At 32.8% G+C, this 22,645-nt stretch overlaps 1 protein-coding gene across 1 annotated transcript; it reads right to left on the reverse strand.

The window, feature by feature from the left end:
* Positions 1-261: 261 nt before the first annotated feature.
* Positions 262-13,374, reverse strand: LOC143067875 (inactive pancreatic lipase-related protein 1-like). The gene is made up of 9 exons (XM_076241477.1): positions 13,242-13,374; positions 12,665-12,848; positions 11,481-11,649; positions 10,488-10,716; positions 9,788-10,042; positions 8,745-8,975; positions 6,119-6,224; positions 4,872-5,057; positions 262-405 (listed from the first exon to the last, which is right to left on the reverse strand). The coding sequence occupies exons 1-9, from the start codon at positions 13,288-13,290 to the stop codon at positions 330-332; spliced, it is 1,485 nt and encodes a 494-aa protein (XP_076097592.1). The 5' UTR covers positions 13,291-13,374; the 3' UTR covers positions 262-329.
* Between the last annotated feature and the right edge of the window lie 9,271 nt (positions 13,375-22,645).

Raw genomic sequence — 22,645 nt, forward strand, 5'->3', positions numbered from 1 at the left:
AGGAGTTCAATAATGAAACTCCTAATTATATATATGTTATAAATATAGAGTTGTCACTAGATTATATGGTAAAGTAGTAGACCGAAATAACATAAAAATGTGTAACAATTGAGCTTGAAAATGTAGAACATTATGGTGACTCTAGTCCACATAATTACCATTATTATATATGAACTATCCTTGACTCTGATGTTTTTCTGTTACAACAATACCACTAAGGATAAGACTGAGAGAAGAAGAACGGATACATAAAAAAAGATATTTTTTTTGGACCTAAAGCAAATTTATTTTCATTAATTTTCAAGACATGCTTTATATATATGGTGATTTTAACATGTTCCCATCATTCCAAATGACGTTGCTCCATGATTTTGAACGCTTTTACCATAGGCACAAAACTGGTCCCTAGAATAAAATAAAATACGAAATGAAGGACAAAGTTTGTTCTGGGAACAGAATAATATATATGTAACTTTGTTCCTGGTTTGTTAAATAACATCGTTCATCACATTAATTTGATCAACTAAAACTTTACCAATGTTCGAATAGCATAAATCAGCAAAGACGACAATTTAAGGTGACAAACACAAACTGAGGGACAAATAAAGTAACAAAAAAACACGCAACTCCGACGAAAATTCAGACCGGAAAGTCCCTAATCAAATGGCAGAATTAAGAGCTCAAACACATTTAAACAAATGGATAACAACTGTAGTATTTCGGACTTGGTACGTGTATGTTCTTTTAGTAGAAAATTGTGGATATAACCTAGTTACATAGCTATTTATTAAAGCTCTTACTTGTATGACAGTCGCATAAAATTCCATTATATTGAAAAGGATGTGTGAATGCAAGACAAACACATGAAATCACATGAACATGAACTCCAACCCCCAGTAGGTTGTACGACAGGTAAGCGTCTCCTGATGTGAATGCATCATCCTCCATTCGAATTCACACCACCGGGCAAAATCGGCGCAAAAGGACACAATCGGTTATTACAAATTATCTATAACGACTCTTGAGCATCTTAAGACTGAGGAAACATGTCACTAGTGATTTGAAATATTAACCATTCGAGATAGTGACCGTAAGATTTAAGATTTAGGTAATCTCGATTTCAGTCGTATTCCTAATAACTATGTTGGAGCAGTTTTGTGTAAGGAGCAAACACGATAAAATGAAGTCCACAAAGTGAGAACATGCACGAGCGTAGCGTATCCACGGTGGGTATGGTTGTCCTGCGAGAGAACGTACTGTGCTGGTGATTTGGTCCTGACGGGTTGCTGGTGGGTCCTGATTCTGTGCTGGTGGGTTTGTTTACATTGTATCAGAACGGCAATAAAACGACTGTTTTGTTGCTTAATTTTTCTCTGATGTGTCATAAGTACCATGCAAAGTATATTACAACAATATTATATTGCAAAAGTCGTGCAAGTTCGTTAAACGGAATTGTCCTGACGCTGTGCTGGTGATAAGAAAAACGGTCCTGGTTCTGTGCTCCTATGTCCTGGTTCTGTGCTTTTATATTCTAGTTAAAAGTGGCATATATTCAAGATCATTGATGCTGTACTGTTATTGACTTATTAGCTGTTGTCTGCTTTCTTGAAATTGACATTGTTGTGAATGTGTTTACTGTTATTATGAGAGAAAAAATACCCCTATTTTTTAATTTTTTGTAAACTAACTGTAATCTTATTTATTGGCCTGTTAATGGAACCCTTCTTGTCCCCTTTTCAGATAAGAAAATATGTTTACGATTTTCGGGATTACGATCATTTTGCAAGATCACCAAAATACGTTGTGATTTATACAATACTTATATAAAGTAGATGATGTGGTATGTTTGTTGTCAATGGACAAATTTCCATAAGAAACCAAAGGAAGTATGTGTTAACAACCATACGTCATCGTACGACCTTCAACAATAACCCATAAAATAAAAATGTAAAAGGTTTTGCATAAAAATGGAGAGCAAAAATATAGAACAAAGGACTTTCTGAGCGTTTGAATCATGTCTTTAGCATCTTAAAACACATTTGTTTGTGAACAATTGAGTGCTGACTATAAGAATGACAATAGTATTGCGGGTTTGTTTGTTTGGTGTGGTTTGGGAAGGGGGGGGTGGGGGAGGGATGGGGATAAGTTAGAGCGAGGTTACAGTGAAAGCTTGGAATAGTTTCCCGTAAGATTTAAAAGTTGTATTGTAAAAGAAAAATGTATCTTATAGCTATTAAGAATCACTTGCTGTAAGATTTTTCCAACAATTTTTTTTTTGTCTAAACGGTTATCAGGTATTTTTTTTTTTCGAAAGTTCGATAGAACACTAAAAAAAATCACTATTTTATGAAAGGGCAGGCTGAATATGTCAGAGAATTAAGACGAGATAACCTAGAGAACACTAATAAAATATAGATTTCTTAGCTTTTTTATTTCAAAATAAATATTTTTGATAAAGAATTACGGGGGAGGAAGTGAACAATGTGTCCTTCTTTTCTATATATAAATATTTTTCATGAATAAAAATAAAATGTGCCTTGATTACAATTGAAAATGAGTAAATGGAAAAAATACCCAACTAAAATACACTTTTATTTTAATATTGGTAATATCACTAAGCTTTTAAGTTTTGTGTGTCAAACACACCATCTCTGTAGTAATGACTCCTTACTAAGATATTTCACTTCATTCATTTTTTTTTCTGCATTTTTTTTATATTGTGAATTCATAGAATTATTATATTAAAATGTAGCCTTAATTTATATTTAAAAAAAACTGAATCTAAAGCCAGATATATCAAACATTTTTGTTTCCATCTATCCGTTTTCAGGACTTTAACAATCAACAATAACACGCCTGGAAAGTAAAATGCGTACTCGGCTGTCTGTAATCGACCATTTTTAGACACCCCAGGCTCCTAAAAAAAACAAGCCGGGGTGGGGGTTCAAAGATGCAAATTAAGTACTTATATCAATATTTTATCTTTTCGTGTACGGTTTATGACCCCTCCTGTGGTCTGTCAATTCCGAAATGTGCAAACTGCAATAGTATCAAAACAGCACAGGCAATGAATAATAGAGATCTAATTTTGTACATATATCAAGGGGAAACTTCTTGCAAAGCATTATTATTTATAGTTCATTATTGTATTTAGCAGAAAAAGAGAATTTAGGGAAAATAAAATCACTATTTTTGTAGAAAATTCACAGACCTTTGTACAGAGATTTTTGTTATGTTTAGCATGGGATCAACACAATGGTTCATTACCGAGTAAAAAAAATCAAAATGTCTATCTACCTTGCACATTTCAGAAAATTCAGATCAGATAACGAAACTGGTTCCAGCAACATTTATAAGCAATTTAAGATTGTGACCCTCACAGTTTCCATTCACCACAAATATTCTCGTTACAACGAATCATTTTAAATACAAAAATACGTGTTGCATGCAGCCTTTTGTTTATCTATTAATATATGTATACGGATAAAGTTATGAAAGGCAGCAGGGTCATCAGGGTGAGGAGTCCATGTCATCTGAAATAAATGCTAAGCATAGATCTAGAAAGCGACATATAATCATGACATTAAAAAAAGTCTATTCTTTTCGACTTTTTTCGAACAAATTGACACATGAAATGAATTATATAGTATTGTGGAATTTTTAACTTATTTTAGATACTATATATTGTTATCTGATATTGGACGAAAGATGTTGCCCTTTTATGTTATTATGTAATACAAGTTCAGATCATTTGAAAACACATATTAAACAGCCAAATGGATGCACAAGAGCTAAAATAGGAGTCATAGATCCTGTTGGCAACAATTATCTGGCTAATTTTATTGATTTTGTAACATTTGTTTCAAATATGACCAACTTCTTATCCAAAATCACCAGCACCGTATCAGGACCCAACAGCACAATGACAGGACCCACCAGCACAGTATCAGGACATGAATAAATTGAGAAAATGCTAAATTTTAATAAATTGCAATGTTTTTTCACAAAATTGTTTTGTCGTGTGGATTGCGGTATAGAAAGCGGACTCTATGAGCATTTTTGTTTTATTTTTTCAGTTCGAGATTTTCTGAAAATGAGCATTTTTGTGTTACGCTTACTGAAACAGTTTAGAGGGTCATTTTTTTAATGGTTTATATATGAACCCATAAGAAACGAAATTGAAAAACCTCAACTGTTTTCTTCCATTTTTTATGAATGAAAACGTCAAAAATCATCATTTTCGTCTTTGTTTACATTTTTTCATTGATCACCAGCACCCGTCAGGACCGAATCACCAGCACAGTACGTTCTCTCGCAGGACAACCATACCCACCGTGGTATCTATTACATTATTTAAACACCATACGATAGAACAGAAGAAATGTTTCTACCGAGTCTGAAAAATGGTAAATTGGCGAATAGAAAAATGCAATCATCGCATTTGTTTTATGCTCTTGTTTTGAGTTGTCAACCTCTATTAACACTGAGGAAAAGATTAAGATCAATCAGAATTTCTAGCTTCTAGAATCCGTGATCTTTATCTGTTTGCCTTTTTCATTTTATGCTATGGCGTTGTAAGTTTATTTTCGATCTATGAGTTTGACTGTCCCTCTAGTATCTTTCGGCCCTTTTTATGGAGATATATAAGATGCAGTCACTGGCATTGACAATTGAGTGACAGGACACCTCATCAATATACACGCGTACTATTATATGAATGAATATTCGCATATTTCCATAAAAAGTGTCATAACTTCGATGAATTATATAGTTAGAATTAGAAACATATAAGTTACCAACTGAAGTTATGAAAATATCAATATCGAACTAGTAGTAAGTCGCTATATATGCACGTATTTAATTTGACTTACATGCGGTGTTTTTCCGCTTCTAGCAACGACATTCCCATGAGTGACCATGCATTTGGATAAGCCCATCCAAGCAAAAGGTTTGCTGTTTTATCATATCTCAAAGCTACAGCAGTGACATTTCCAATATCTTTGTTAGTTGTAAAAAATTTCGTCATTGTATTGCCATTCGAAAGTACTTCTTCGTTTCTGAAAAAACGATAGAAATTGCTTCCAGAAAACTGTATAACGAAACATGTTAATTAAGTATAGCATGCATATTTACTTAACTACACGTCATCTGTGTACGTTTCTTTTACATTGATAACGTATAATCGACAAAAACAATTCATTCGGTGATTGATTTGGAAACTAGTGGCTGCTAATATAACATGTGGAGCAGGATCTGCTTATCCTTTCAGAGCACCTACGATCACCTCAGTTTTTGGTGAGGTTCGTGTTGCTTATAGTCTCTTGTTTTCTATGTTGTGTCTTGTGTACTATTATTTGTCTGTTTATCTTTTCTTTTTTATCCATGGCGTTGTCGATTTCTTTTCGATCTATGAGTTTCAATGTCGCTCTGGTATCTTTCGCCCGTCTTTTAAGGTTTTGTTGCTGAAGTTTACGGAACATGATCTTGAAAAAACTCAAACGCAGAATAACTTGAGGGATGTTGAGATGAGCACTTGTATAAAGATTGAAATGATAAAGCGCGATATTTATTATGTTATTTTTTAAATATTTTTCGTCATTCCATTTCATCATTGTTAACATCTTTTCCTTTTTCTTTATTTTCTTTAAGAATCGGTTAAATAATACAATCTATCTTCTGCGTTCGTTTATTTTTTTCATCGATTCCCTATTTTCTGGAATTATACACAAATATGTTATTAATTGCCGGTATATTAACTGTTTACCCAGACTGGAACATTTGCATCCGTTTAAATTTGAATTGTCGCTGGAATAATGAGATCACGTACAACTTTCCCCGGAGTTTTATCCTTTAAGACTATAGAATATTGAATTAAAGACCATATATTTCTGAGAACTTCACAATATTTATTCTATGACGTCATTTACTTGATTTATAACCGATGTAACCATTTCCTCCTTTCTGTGTTACAATGCTTATTAATCAGTGAATATAAGTTATTGCCATTTGGAAGTTTTCCCTTATATAATCTTCCGCACATAGAAATCAAATTATAATCATTTCAAACACGTTAAAAAATTAAAAATAGAAAAAAGAATCAAAGACGGATCTGACTTACGGTGTCAATGAAATAGCATCCGTGTTTCCTTTTGATCCTTGTAGAACCACTGTTAATTTGCCGTCCATACTGTTATTTGCTGTTATATTCAGTTGGTAATGAAAGTCTGAGGAAAAAGTAATTTTGAGATTTTAATTTGCAATGGATGGTTTAAAATATTAAGCACCAGTATGATTTTAGAACATAGTTTTTGTATTATCATTAAACCAATTCTAAATACACCAAGGTCAAAGGTGTCGAATCTGTTCATCTCATTATAAGGATGTCGCGTAGAGGAGTCCGTTAATGCCCGCGTCACACTGTCCCGATTTTAACGCCGATGGCAACACGATTATGAAAATTTTCAAAATCGGGACTGATCGTATCCAGATCGGACTATTCGTAGTGCCATCTTTAACCATCGTAGAACCATCGGCCACTTTTTCTAGCCTTCGGGGACAACTTCGGGAAGGGTTCTAAATTTTTTAACATGTTAAAAAATTCTCGAAGGTGCGTCCGATGTTAAGGGTTCGTATTGAGTTCGTATCACCATCCTCACCATCCTCACCATCGTAATGTCACCGGGAATGCATCTTTGAACATCGTATTGCATTCGTGTTTCCATCGTTTCCATCGGGCAGTTTTATCATTACGATGTCTACACGAATGAATCACGAAGATAACCGAAGGTCTTACGATGGCAACACGACTTCGTGAAGACCTCGTAATCCCGTCGTGATGCCATCGAATAAAAGTACGAAGGTGACAAGATTGAACTACGACGGCAATAAATCCAGCTAAATTTAAGTTAATTTTCGCGCTTAAATACATTTAAAGTGCCATGCGCGATATGCACTGGTCAGTCTAATACGACAGTTAAGAAAAGACGTTCACAAAACATGGACCTCATATCATATGATTCTATGAGAACAAGAAAGGCGACAGCGTTGTTTCTATTAATTCAAATGGAACAAGAAGAGCAGGTATTACAGGCTCAGGATTTACTTTTACAAATAAAATATTATTTTTTGTCAATTTTTCATATCAAATAACATAATAAAAATCATAAACGCGCCTCGTATACCAACACTGCAGGTACACGTATATAGGGAAACCAACTTTTTCTTCATTATTCTGATTTTTTATGTATCGTCTGAGTTGTTGTCACACGAATGTTTTTTCCATAAACATTTTGTTTTCTATATGTCATATTTTGCCGCATTTGTTGCTTTCCCCACATCCTTCCTTTCCTTTTGAATAAAAGGAATCAACGAACCCATTACCTTACCTTTAAGATAGATCAGTAAACATGGGCATAATTATGGGTGATTATTCAGACTAGTGCACACATTTTACAGTTCAAACAAGGCAATGCCGAGCGTGGCATCCCCTCGTATGTAACATATTGGGGACAAATATGCACACTATATTTGTATATGACACATGCAGAAAATGGTAAATTGAATACGCATATTTGATACATAAACTATTTTTTTAGAAATTATTCAGTAACTGGAAATACCCACGGTCTTCCGTCTTATGATTAAACCAAAAATTAAATGTACAATATAATGTATATTCAATATTGATCAAACAATGGTCATCGCGCCATCATCGTAATCCATCGTGTAGCCTTCGTGATCCATCTTGTAGGCTACGGCTGAGATATGAAGCTTAAATACCGTCTTCGGTTAACCTTCGTATGTCCATCTTTTGCTATCGTATATACTTTCGGCACCCTCGTATAGACTTCGTTATTCATCGTACTTGCTTCGGTCACTTTTGGGTATTTTAACGAGATCGGGACCAACTTCGTACGAACTTACAATTTTCGCATTCGGGTGTCCATCGTATATAAAAATCGGGACAGTGTGATGCGGGCATAATGGTGATATTATCGCGGCAACGTTTGTTTGTGAAATGATGCTGTCTATTGGCTATTGTATCCTTCTGTTTCGGTTATTGTATTTCAAAAAATATAATTCAGTCAAAACCAAATCCTTATGAAAATACATTCAAAGAAATATACAAAAACGTGCATAGTTAGGAGCATGTTGTTTAATGGTTGTCGATGGTTGATATCTGTCGTATGTGTTTTTCGTAAATATAGTTATCCATTTAATCTTTGGTGTTCTCATTTAAATTATTTCATCCACTTCATTTGAATTCTTGTGGAAAGTTGTCTCATAGACATTCATTCCACGCTTCCTTATTTGTTTTATTAAGACTTAAATCCCTTTAATGATTGATTTTTTATATAACCATTTTGTAAAATAGAGATTTGCATCAACTTTTTGAACAAAAGTCTACTGGCGGCCATTTGTTTGAAATCATAGTTCCTGTATTAACCAGTAACAACAAGTGAATCTGTGGGCTACTGCTCTCTAACTATTCCTTAGTCTACTAAAAGTATAATAAGGTTCCAGTCATGAGGTTTTTTAGTGGTGAATCTGAAAACGCATCACACGGTTTAGCTGATACATATAAGCCCTGAAACCAAATTTCAGAAATCTTAATGTGGTTCTTGAGAAGGATGCAACGAAAAATTTTCATGGGACGGACTGACAGAGAGAGGCAAATCAGTATACCCCAACCTCTTTAAAGCGGGGGTTTACATATATACTAAGATCGTTTATAAAATACTTACTGCAGTATGGCGCTGCAGCTTGTGTACTTAGATACATACTTCCTCGAGAAGTTGACTTATCAGCATTATATCCCATGTAAGAACATCCCCCATCACAATATAAACAACTACCCTTGGAAAATTCTTCCTTACTAGTACACGGATAACCCATAAATGGACAGGTAGCGAGAATCGATTCAGTATAATATATATACGACCTTTCATGACTACAAGCCACAGAACCTTCACCGGCTGAAAGAGATTATATTGCATAACTAATTTACTACACGAAAAATAAATGACAAAGTTTTTTTAAGGTATTTGTATAGCATCTGTAGGTACAAGTTATCGTTCGATGATTGAATACTGATTTCAGCTCTTTCCAAGATCGAGTTTACATATGATTATAATACATTATCTTGTAATTTTTAGACTTTCAAATCAGACGCTTATAATGTTGGTGGCAACACATAGTCCAAGGCAATGTATTCCTGTAGTGCATTTATCTTAAATTGTGAGAAAAGATGATTTATAGATTACTGTGAAATAACTGATTTTCCTCGGATTCTTTATGTGTTTTTCTTTTTCGCAATGATTAATTTTTATTTTCGAAATTCGCTCTGTTCTATTCTATTTTATACTCTATTTAAGTAAAGTATAAAACCCATGTGTAGTCGCGACGGTTTTTTAAATTCGCTTTATGTTTCATTTAGCTATCTCATATAAATTCTTCGCGAAAACGGAATAATTTGTATAATTTCTACAAGGAAAATGCCTGTGCCGAGTCGGGAATTTGACGGTTGTTTTCCATTCGTTTGCTGTGTTTGAGCTTTTGATTTTTCCGTTTGATTGGGGACTTTCCGTTTTGAATTTTCTTAAGTTATGAGTCATTTTGTAATTTTTACTTTTTACGCTCTTTCAACGACATCTTTAAAAATAACTTTAAAGGCATTTTATTTTATAAAACAGGTTATTACTTCACTAAATAAATATCTCTCAAAATATCCACTAATTGTTTTATGTGTATTTGTAGTAATCAGTTTAAATCAACTTTGAAAAAATACCCAAAAGATCCAGTTGTGAGACAGAATGCCAAACTGTTTGTGTGATCTTGGAAAGAAGCCCAGCAGGACAACCAGGTTGATCAGAACCGCCATTGGGATAGAAATCTACGTGTCCCATTGCTTGAGCTGCTCCCATTCCTAGACTTAAAATGCTTGAACCATCTGTATGAATAACATCAACAAAGTCGGCGTCAGTTGGGTCCAGTCTGACTTTGATATCTGTTCCTTGGAAGTAAGGATCTGCTGGGTCAAGACCTGAAAAATAAACATAAAAATCCTGTCATATGTCACCACATAATTTTTTTTTTATTGTTTTTGGTTATAAGACAAAAGACAGTAAAACCAAGAATGAACTGTTTTATTAAAGAGTGTTTAAAAATCCAAAACCAAATACAAAGTTAAAGAGAATACATAACCGGGCATACAGTATAGCTTTTCATATCCAGGCTTTGAATAAGATACGTTCCGTAATTTCCAATGATTTCCTTAATACATAATGTTCTGCAAATATCAATAGACAAAATAATCAATGATAAAAATAGAGGAAAATCAAAACATATATGCATAAATGTTTTTTTTTTTTAAATATCATTTTCCAGTCGCACATAATATAATTGAATAACCTCTTTTAGTATTGCAGATATACCAACATAGTGCTCTTTACATGTAGATTATATAGGGAGAATAAAAGTTATCTTACCTGAGATTCTGGGCAAGTGTGTCAACCTTTCGCCAGCATAACCTGCAACGTGTGCACCTAAACTATGACCAATCAAATGGAATTTATCAATTCCAGACTGATCTGCCGATACAATTACACTTATAAGTTTAGCAACCTGTGCTCCTACAACCCTTGTATTTGCAGCAGCTTCAGTGTATGGTGGTACCGCTCCATGTCCCCAGTCAACAATGATTACGTTCATATCTTCCTGCAAGAATATGATGAATTAGAATCCATGATCTTGTTTTACGGTGCATGCTGTCAGAAATAGCTCTGAGATGGTGACCTTATAAAAAAATAATTTATCTGTTTCAACGTTTTCTGTCTTGCGATGCGTGTAACTGAATTTGGCGCGTGACCACTCACACATTTCTTTTTCGTGTAATTTGCTGGATCACGGTCACATTAGATAGACACATTAACACATGACGGGTTGACTATTGAATCCCCATATTGAACCACGATCAATAGATTAACAAAAGCAGAGAGAAGGAATCGTGATAAAACTCCGATCAGAAAATCCCTTGAATTAAACAGTATCAATACTACGCTCAAAAACACACCGAAAAGCAGAGCAAAACAAAAGATTACCCTATCATTATGGAATCACTCACCACAACGATAAAGCAAAGATCATATATTACCGATATGGAAATCAAGCCGTCTTTCAATCATATATACACCCTTATTATTCCAAGAATTTTCAAACAGAAAACTAAAATGATTATTGCTGGAAAACACAGTCTTGTTCTTTACATTAAGTATATCAGTTCTTGTACTTACATGTTGCTGTCTATTCGTTTGACGTATTTGAGCTTTTGAATTTGCCATTTGATTAGGGATTTTCCGTTTTAAATTTTCCTTGGAGTTCATTTTTTTTATTTTACTTTTTAGTTATTTCTTTTAGTAATCATTATTGCTTTTATTATTTCATATGATGGTTTTATTGACATGCTAATATAAATTTGGTACCTTTTTTAAGAATGCCCTGGCCATGTTTTGAAGCCATTGTCGATGGCCGTTATGAGTATATCCATGAATAATTATTTTCGTTTTCTTTGACCCATCAAAACTGGAGGCTCTGATAGAGGATACATTTTTATAATCAAGTATTTGCTCATCTGCCGTTGATGGTTTACTCCTAAAACAATGAAATGTAATCTAATAAAGAAACACATTCTTATATTATTTTCTGGTGTATAATGAAATACAATAGCATATTATATTCTGGTGAATAATGAAAGACAATTTCATATCATATTCTGGTGAATAATGAAATACAATCTCTTATCATACTCTGTTGTATTTTTTTACTTTTTAAAAATTTTGTTTTGGAGGAAAGAAAGAAATACATATTTGTCAATGGGGTAATGTTTTTTTTATTTACCAAAATTATCGCCAAAACACCCCAACCTAAACAAATCAATTGTTATAAACATTTATATGCATGTTAATTATTTTCCACAGATGTCTCTGAAATAACGAATAAATTGTTAATTCATAACTGTGTTGTATTCAGTATTTAAATTATAGTTATAATTAGAAATATTTCCGTAAGTGACTGCTTGATATTGAGTTATTCCGCATAATACACATATCTCAAAAAAGCGTGATAGGGTATCTTATTTTGAAAATATGAAAATCTGAGTAAGATTGGAAAAATATTAATATTTAGGTGATTAAAACGCTCTAAAAATTCACCAATCAGCATTTAAAAGATTAAGAAGATATAATAGGGTTATACAATGGACATCACCACGATCTAGGCAGATACTTTGAAAAGGCAGCGACAGGAGGCAAATATTGCACAATAAACTAAGGATACTGCAAAATGAACTCAACCAAAAGTTGGGTAACAACTGGATGCTTCGTAAGAAAATGCACTTTTATTCGACTTGTGACACCCTTGGTTATGGCAAGTAACTATTGGGTGTTAAGTCGCTGTCGGAGACGTCAAAGGCGAGGTAAAAAAATCTTAAGTTGAAGATAGATCGTGAGTCATAACATAATCAGTATCCTCAAGATAATTTTTAGTCTAAAGATTATTTTGCGAAACGGGCTTTAATGCTTTTAAAATATTTTGACTTATGCAATATTATTGACTCAAAATAAGAAAGTAATGTTAGCATGATACACGTATAGATAAAAGGTATGACCTTGTATGGAGTTCAAATGTTGTTCTTATTTTATCAGGAGTATCAGGAAGAAGTACTATCGGTCGTTGTACACTCCTAAATGGCGCCTCAGTACTGAAACAACCTAAATCGTCATAACATATGTGTCTGTTGATTTGATGATCGATTTGACTTCCAACTTGTGGAAGTTGGTCCAAAATGAAACCTGAAAATTAAAAGTAAACTATGTGTCAAATATCACGTGTATCATGATAAAAAGTTAATAGGCAGTGTTCAATAAGGACTGATATATAAATATGATTTATTCTGATAGAAATGAACATGACAATTTTATAACTCATAGCGTATTTGCTTCTCGATTTTTTTTTGTATTTTTATATGGTATGCATATATTAAGATATGTTTTCAAGAAACAGCTGTTAACATTTATTTCAACCGTTCTTGTTTTTACACAAATCAAACAAAATCCTTCAAAAAAGAAACAAAATAAAACAACGAAAACAAGAATTTGGAAAACATTATATTATCTTCAACAATTTTGTCTCTTTTATTGGAGTTTTCATATTTCTAAGTAAAAAGTAACAAAAGATATATTTACCTGAACTGTATGAAACTGTTAAAACAAAAATAAAGATCGGAACGTGCATGATGGAACCCTTCTATTATGCAAGTTTAACAGAAAAGATTAGATTAAAACCGATTTGACCCTATATTACCTGAAGACAGTTCTTATCTATTTAGACAAATTATTCAAAGTTTGTTTTCATTCTTATCAAAGTTTGTGCGAAATAGAAAAAAACTACCGCTGATGTCACTTACACTTTTATTAAACAAAGAAAAGAAATGTCACGAAGACCCTACATTAAAAAACATAATAAGAATCTTTAATAAGCACGTAAATTTTGGAAAATTCAATTTCCACTTGAAAGTTCATGTCTATTTTTCTGACAATCTAATAGTTCTCTTAAAATCTTTGAAATATACTTATAATATTTACTTTTATTAAACAGATATGGCATCTTGTTTCTATGCACAGCTTTGCATGATGGCCACTATAAACATATGAAAAATGGAAATCACAACAGATAATACATGATGTGCTAATTTTACTTAGAAGAGAGACAAAAGATACCAGAGGGACATTCAAACTCATTAGTAGAAAGTAAACTGACATCACCATGGCTAAAAACGAATGATACAAACAGACAAATAACAGCATACAAAACACTTAAGAAAAGTAAAACAGTGCAACACGAACCGCACCGAAACCTTGAGCAGATCTAAGTTGCTGCGGAATGGCATCGAATCTAGCTCCATGTGTGGCACCCTCCGTTTCCTCGTGTTAGTACAAACCCTGTAATAAGTCTTATTCGGTAGGTCACATTCGCGAAGGGAGACGGGATTGTAGCTACGACATTAGGAACAGTAAGGTAAGATTGGTGTGCGTAACAACTCCATTTTATATCATTTGAAGTGATGATTTAAGTCCCTTTAATTAGATGATGCATGCCAAAGACTGATAGGTTATACAAGATTTCATCATGGTATCTATGATAAGTAAATTGAAGGTACCCTAGTATTAAAGTATATAAGATTTGAAATATTATTATCAATTAAAACGAAAACTTAATACAATTTGTAACTTTAAAAAATATATCTGATAATACTCAAGAGTTTGACAATTCCTCTACATACTCTCTACAGAATATTAGTTATGTATCTCTTCCAAGGAGTATCGTTCCTGAACCATGTGACATAGGTTATATATGATGGCATTTCATCTCCGTTTCTAAGTTGACATGTTTTGTCTTCCTTTCCACTTTTGTATTGGTATCATGGACCCTAAGCATTTGTCTAATTTTATTCTTTTATAACGTTTGGACATACTCAATTAATTAGCTACCCTGGCCTTAATGAACGTAAATAAATTCATCATAAAACTCATCATAACATACTGTTATCAATTGTCGTATGCCGTCGTTGTCTGTCGTTGTCAACACATTTTCTTTCACTTTTAAAAAAAAATCTATCTTTCTTTGAAGACCAAACGCAACGATTATCCTGGTGGTACCTTCTTTATTCGATGATTTCGCATACTTGTAAACAAACATGTTCACCATCAACTGTCAATTTTGACCAAACCTATCAAACGACTACATTTAAGAAAGTGTTACTTAAGGAATGACTGTAATATTTTTTCTGTCTATGAAGAAATAACATAAAAAATTTGGTGCACACTGAATAACGCGCGTAGCTGGTTATTCAACAGTGTGCACCACATTTTTTAAGTTATTTCGAATAGACAGAAAAAATATTACAGTCATTTCTTATAATTTAATTCTAAATTCCATTTTAAACCGTAGAAAACCATGAAAAAACGTTGATGAAGTCACGGTCACATGACTAAATTATGTCTATGGGCTGATAACAAAATAACGTCAGCCAATCAGAAGACGCGTTACATCCAAAACATTATTATCTAATAACGATTTCAAGACTTCTTTCCTGATAGACAGGTTAATTTTATCAAAATAAGTTATGCCCTTACATGACGATAGATTCGCATTTATAACGATTTCGAAAATTATTTGGAAAAGTTAAATGAATATGAAGAAATTGTAAAAAGCAAAAATTATCAGCTAGACAATATTTACAAATTAATGAACGATGTTAAAATATAAGTCGACTCCTTATAGGTTTTTTGCCATCCAATGGCGATTTTTACTGTTTTTTATGTTTTTGGCAAAACTATAGTAAACAGAAAGGAACTGAATTATTGATGATCAATAGAAATAAAGGCATCTCCAAATACTTCGAAGAGTATTAAAAGTATATTATAAATGTTTACATTGAATTGACGAGATCTACCATGGTCAAACGAACCAAAATCATTACTTGGTTTCTTAGTTACAATTCAAGCATTTTCGCTATTGTCTTGAAAACAAAAATAGATACACAAAAACAAATCTCAGGCTTATAATTTTGTACGACAAACATGCATTCCGTTTACAAAAGAATCACCAGTATCATTCACATAAAAGACGTTAATAAATAAACTCATCACATATACCAGGATAATTTTGCGCCAGACGCGTGTTTTGTTTACAAAAGACTCACAAGTTACGCTCTAATAAAAAAAAAAGAGTAAAAAAGCCAAATAAAGTACGTAGTTGAAGAGCATTGACGACCAAAAATTTAAAATTAAGACCATACCAATGATACATATTTCACCCTAATTCTAATTATCACTATAAACACATTGATATTTGCTTGTTTAAGTACTATGGTTTTTATTGCGTATTTTCATCTCCTGAGTTGAGTGTTCATCTTATCGACCTTAACATGACCCTACTTGTATAGACCGCTATATTTAAATTTATAAGGAGGAATATTGTTTTTTTATATTGCGTATAGTAAAGATCACCTTAAAATATTTGCATTATCAAGTGGCCAACAATCTGTGATGTTTTCTGACCATTTTTTCCCCAGCAAACAATTATTCTTTCGAGGTTGAAGACGTCATTATTGATAAAAATTGTCCACTCGGTTCATCATCTTACATGCATTCAGGCAACAGTAGTACACCGCTGTTCAAAAGTCATTAAACGATTGAGAGGAAACAAATCAGAGTTACACTAAAACCGAGGGAAACACATCAACTATAAGGGGAACACATTGAAACAACAAAAACACTGAAGTGCAATAAAAAACAAACGACAATGGACATACATCTAAACGAACTACAAGTTAGCAACTTCCATATTCCTGACTTGGTACAGGATATTTTAAGAAAAAAATGGTCTGCTTTTGTGGCTAGCCAAACCTCCGCGCTTTACGGCACTGTCAAATATACCGCTAAAAGGACATAACATAACAGAAATACATAAAAAGAACGACGAGAATTTTTCTACATTATACTTCTTACCAGAACTTAATAAAAAATAATATATAGCTGACTCGTCTCGATGTTGTTTTTTCGGAAACTAATACTTATATTATTGCCACAGTTAAAGATGACAATAAAAATAAATGTGATGAGATATACTCAAATAAAACTTAAATAGTTTTTTTTTCTTCTTCAAAATAGAAATCGGAGATTCAAATGAAAAAAAGAAGTAAAAAAAAACACAACAAAAGGCTTATTCAATTTCAGATTCAGATACTAATATATTGATGATGTCTGGTCGCTCATTAACTAATACTTTGGCGAGTGCTTGAATCTCATATATCTTAGTGAACATGAAATTTAAAAAATCATTCTAAAGCTAGATTTGCTTCAGGTTACATTTCTGTAAATATTGACAATGCAATTTCCCATAAAAACTCCTTTTACGGCTAAAACTGTACCACTATGGAGTTTTGAAAAAAATCATATCTTAGAATTGAAAGTTCATATGCACCACAATTTTTTTCAATGGTCAAAATATAGGACTGTGTGGCATATTTCAACGTTTATATGCCATGAATTTCTCAAAGTTTAGATTTAAACTAACACTAATTTTCTTAACTACCCCTACCTCGACTGTACGGTTATCGCAGATTTCAATATAAACAATATACACAGGTATATTTACTGGTAACAGTCCCAAGTTATGTCTCTGTGAGATGCAACACAGAGAGCATAACTTGGAACCAGTATGTAAACAAAATTAATTTTCTATGAATATTCTAGATCTCCCAAAAAGAGGCATGGTTTGAGAAATAGCTGTATTTACAAAAAGCATCCATCAACTCAGTATCATTTTCTTGATATTTACAAATATTGACGACTTCATAAATGGGTTCTTTGACGACTATAACGATTTTTCCTATTGCCAACTCTCATTCTCTCAGAAGTAAAATATCCTCAGCCCATTGTAAAATTCCATTTGCTAACATGTCCAAGTGCATTTGCCCTTGGTCTCTTTTCCATTTTAGTGACTTGTATTATTAATGTCTTCAACTTATTTTTATGGATAAGAGACGAGGTGGACCTCTGTTAGCAAACTATTTCCATTCTCAATTTAATATGGTGAATTAATAAATTATTAAACTATTTTTGCTGGCACTCTGTCATGGCAGAAAAAAAGTCAAAGATATGGAACTTTGAGAGAACTAAAACAATAACAATTGTTTTATGATGTGACATTTTATATGATATATAAATTCTATGATATTATATTCTCTTCACGAGATTTGAAATTTTAATTTTATCTTTAGTTTAAACATATTTATTTATAGTGGATTGGGAAACAAGTTTTGCAACTTATATAAAAACCTTTCCATTTTGCGGGTGCGAGTACTGCCTTGTAGCGGCATTAGCCTACTCTTTGTCGAAATCTACAAGGTTGTCTTTAACGTGCAAGAGATATGGCTCTCTCTTAACACGGGTCAGCCATTTATCGTCCCCTTCCGACGGACTATCGTCGTTTCCTCAAGACCATACTCGCAGATGGTGTCAAGGGAGAGCCGAAAATTTAGTTCGTGAAATTTTCATCCCAAACGGGAATCGAACCAGGAACCCTTGTGTTAGTAGTCACTACAGCACGGCTCTTTGTTTATGTGTTAAGAATCAGAATGTTTTGTGTATTGTTGTCATTATGTCCCGTCAAGGGCCCTTAATTGGAAAATAAAGAACTTTGAACTTTGAACTTTGAACTTATAGCGTTTCATATCCTGATTGCTACCTTACGCACGTGTATTAAAAAAAAAGAACTTCATAAACATTGGTGTGCTTATAAAGCAAAAAACGGAATATGCATTATCATTGTGAAGAAGGACATTCCAGAAGACGCCTACCATGACGACGCATTCAGGTTGACTCCTTTTGGACTTCTCGGGCGAATCCCTCCGTTTTTCACTTGGATCGTATATTCAATACAAATTTTCGATTTTAAAATTTTGTTTAAACTAATTCTCTCAGGAACTCTTATTCCAAAATCATCATGGCAGGGAAATATAGAATTGTGAAGCACAATCTCTTATGTAAAGGAATCATGTGAAAACTAACTGATTATTCCTCAATCATTTTGCAATGCGTTAAAAATTACAATCTACGCTGATATATTTTTTGTGACTTACACGCGCATGTTGAAATTCCATTTTTACTTTATTCATATTGAAACTTGATTTCTTGAAGAATCTCTATAGTAAGTCAGTCAATTATCCCTTACACATATAATTAAGATCGAAAAACGTATTTCATACTGAGGCGATAAGGATACATCTTTTCACTTTGGTCACTTACTACGATTTTTACAGCAGGGTTTCTTCTATGAAAAAGATACAATAAAAATACACAAGCTTTTCATAAGAGGTCCAGGATGTCAGATTTACAGTACTTCAATATTTTTTAATAAAAATTGGAAGTGTGTTATCATCTATGTTAATCGTATCTTTCTAGGAGTGCCTCTGCTTGCATTTTTCATTGCATATTAGGTGCGATATTTAATGTCCATTGAGAAACATTTTTATTTATTGTTTTAAGCTTTTTTGTTTGAAAAGTATTCGTAATAAATATTTTTCGATTACGAACATATTTTGCTGTCTTGATAATTCAACCGATAATTCACATTATCCTTATATTACGAACAGAACATTTTACGGACACATTATTCATGGTTTCGTTTTGTGCAATGGTTGCTTTACCTTAATAGGTATTAGAAGATGTGGGTTGAGTGCCAATGAGACAACTCTCCATCCAAATAACAATTTATAAAAGTAAACAATTATAGGTCAAGGTAAAAGAAACGAAAAACATGTATAAATTACATAAACAAACTTAATGTATATATAGATAATGTAGTACACGAAACGAATGAAATCCCCTGCGTTACATATGAAGGTGTTGTAATCTTCTAAAAACAGCAAGCTACAAAATCGACCGGTCTTGCATTGCAGTACAAGAGGGGTGAAAGATACCAGAGGAACAGTCAAACTCATAGATAGAAAATAAAATGACAACGTCATGGCTAAAAATGAAAAAGACAAACAGACAAATAATAGTTGTAACTTTCACAAATTGGATCGTCGACGTTTCTTTTTTCCATGTCATATCACACAGATTCTTTGCAGACTAGTTAACCAATTGAGCCAATTGTTAGTAACATATGTATATAAAACGCACAAACTGCATTTGATTGTGGTTATATTTGTTTCTTTTCAGGTGATCCTGTCCTTTTTGAAAGATGTCAAAATATAAACGTTTTTATGTGACATAAAAAGTAAAATAACAAAAATACTGTACTCCGAGAAAAATTCAAAACGAAAAGTCTCTAGGCAAATTGCAAAATCAACAGCTGAAATAATAAACTGTTTTCAGATATCAATATCCAACAGTGCCAGAAATAGTAAATACGTTAACGTCATGTAATAAAATCTGCTAAATATTGTATTCCGATATTTTTGCTCAGTAAGATGTTACTCTTATTGGACATGATATAAAGAAATCGAGTACGTGGGAATATGACAAATAATGAAAGAAATCCATAAAAACGATAAATATCAAATAAAATATATAATAAAAAAACTTGTAGTCTTCAAAAACCGATAAAAAGAGCTATATATTAACATTATAGGTCATCCAAACTATTGAAAACAATATATCTATGAAAATGTTTGAAAATTAATTTTGAATGTAACTCAGTTGAATAATTTATATATGGATACATTAAATACGAGGGTCATCATTATGCGTCGGGAAAGTCAGGCGATTCGTCGGTCAACATTGGTTTAGTTTAAGTTGTTTGTAAAATTTTTTGAAGTTATTGATAACAAATTCTACTCCCGGAATATATAACCTTAGTCGTATAGATTATCGACAGGAATATGGATATGAACACACCAAAGATATAAAACAAGAATTAAGTATTCATACAAGTAAAGCTTCTTCTTAGTTTATAAATCATTTATGATGACTACTATGATTATGAAATATAGTGATGTTGTGCTCAATACTATATTCTAGTTTGAATGTACTCTACTCTTAAATAAATTCTTATCAACGAAATTGTTCATAAGAATATAAAAAAAGAAGATGCGGTATGATTGCCAATGAGACAACTATCCACAAAAGACCAAAATGACACAGAAATTAACAACTATAGGTCACCGTACGGCCTTCAACAATGAGCAAAGCCCATACCGCATAGTCAGCTATAAAAGGCCCCGATAAGACAATGTAAAACAATTCAAACGAGAAAACTAACGGCCTTATTTATGTAAAAAAATGAACGAAAAACAAATATGTAACACATAAACAAACGACAACCACTGAATTACAGGTTCCTGACTTGGGACAGGCGCATACATAAATAATGTGGCGGGGTTAAACATGTTAGCGGGATCCCAACCCTCCCCCTAACCTGGGAAAGTGGTATAACAGTACAACATAAGAACGAACTATAAAAATCAGTTGGAAAAGGCTTAACTCATCAGATGGACAAAAAAGTGGACGCGGCCCGGTACTTATACATCCCGACACCAAAAGACACAATGAACAGATCTGAGAGTACTCGCAGTTATCTGACAGCTAGTTCAAAGCCACTAACAACTAATAAAAAAAATCATACAACTTTTTTTCAGTCGGTCGAATGGAGGATTTTCCTTCAATACTTTTTTCTTATCATTGTTTATTTATAACTTGGGAAAGAACTTGAGTTCGAGATAATAAATCAATTTTGTTTTATATACGAGATTGTTCTGTGTTGACTATGATACAGTTATTGTTAATAGGTTACCTACCTGCCTAAGATCAGCGAATAAAAATACTATTGTATTCGGATAATTTTGTTCTCAGTAAGGTCGTACTCTGGTTGAAGTTTTATAAGCCTGACGTCTAGAGATGACATACGTGGGAACAAGGAAAATCGTTATACAAATCCATAAACACGACAAGTATCATATAACATTAAAATAAAAATAATCTTCGATTTAAAATTGATAATCACAAGCAATATAGTCATGCATCTGAAAATACTGGTATAGATGACTTATTTCATTCTAAAAAAGAAAATAATATAAATTGTCAATAAATATGAATTTTATAACTTTAATGTAAAAATAAAACCACGAAGGGCAGCGATATGATGCGTTTCTCTTTTTCTTGCTTACTCAATTCTAAGCAAATTTCACAATATAAAAGAAGCGGCAGATGTCAAAAAGACATTCAAAATTTAAAAATCGAAGAAAAAAAAAAACAGACAACGCTCATGCTAAAATATATAAATACAAAAACATACATATTGAAAACCCATATCACAATATTACTATTTTAACAATTTGCTGTCTTCTTATTGATGGTGAATAAAAATATGACGATAGAAAAAAAAAAAACAGACGACCAGTTGCCATGATTTGCTATAGGGTGACCTGCTTTTGCGACGAATGTGATGGGATGCCAATCTGGACTAAAGCAGTTCAATAGAAATTGGTCTCAAAATCCTTCTTTTGACAAAATATCGACATTAATGAAGTTTCATGGGTTTTTATCCCTTCGAAGCGACTGTTCCCTCATACATATATTAAGTACTGTATTATAAGAATTGAATGCTTTTGTAACTTCATTTGGGTGTAAAAGCGTTGACCAAAGTACATGTTGTATGAAGCGCGGAAGCGCTTCATTCTAAAGATGTGCGCACGGCCAACGCCTTTACAACCCTATGCAGTTACAAAAAGAAGCATTCAATACTTATAATTGCATTTTTTAGCTAGGATCATGAAAACACGAATTTTATCAGTTTTTTTATTTCATTCACCTGTGCACTTTATTGTCGGACCTCGTGTTATCATGAATTATATGTTTTATTGTGTAATGCAATTGCTTAAGGAATAACACGTGATGTGCAGTTATCCCATCAGAATAACGTATTATAATGAAACATACATCTAATGTAATTATTGAAATATAGAGAGCGTCAAACCTGAAAAACACAAAGTACAGAAACAAAATTAACAATGCCTTAGCAAAAATATTAGAAAAGAAAAACACCAGTATACAACTATATAACATGAATATAGAATGGT

The sequence above is a fragment of the Mytilus galloprovincialis genome, chromosome 1, assembly GCF_965363235.1.
Source record: "Mytilus galloprovincialis chromosome 1, xbMytGall1.hap1.1, whole genome shotgun sequence".
NCBI classification, from domain to species: domain Eukaryota; kingdom Metazoa; phylum Mollusca; class Bivalvia; order Mytilida; family Mytilidae; genus Mytilus; species Mytilus galloprovincialis.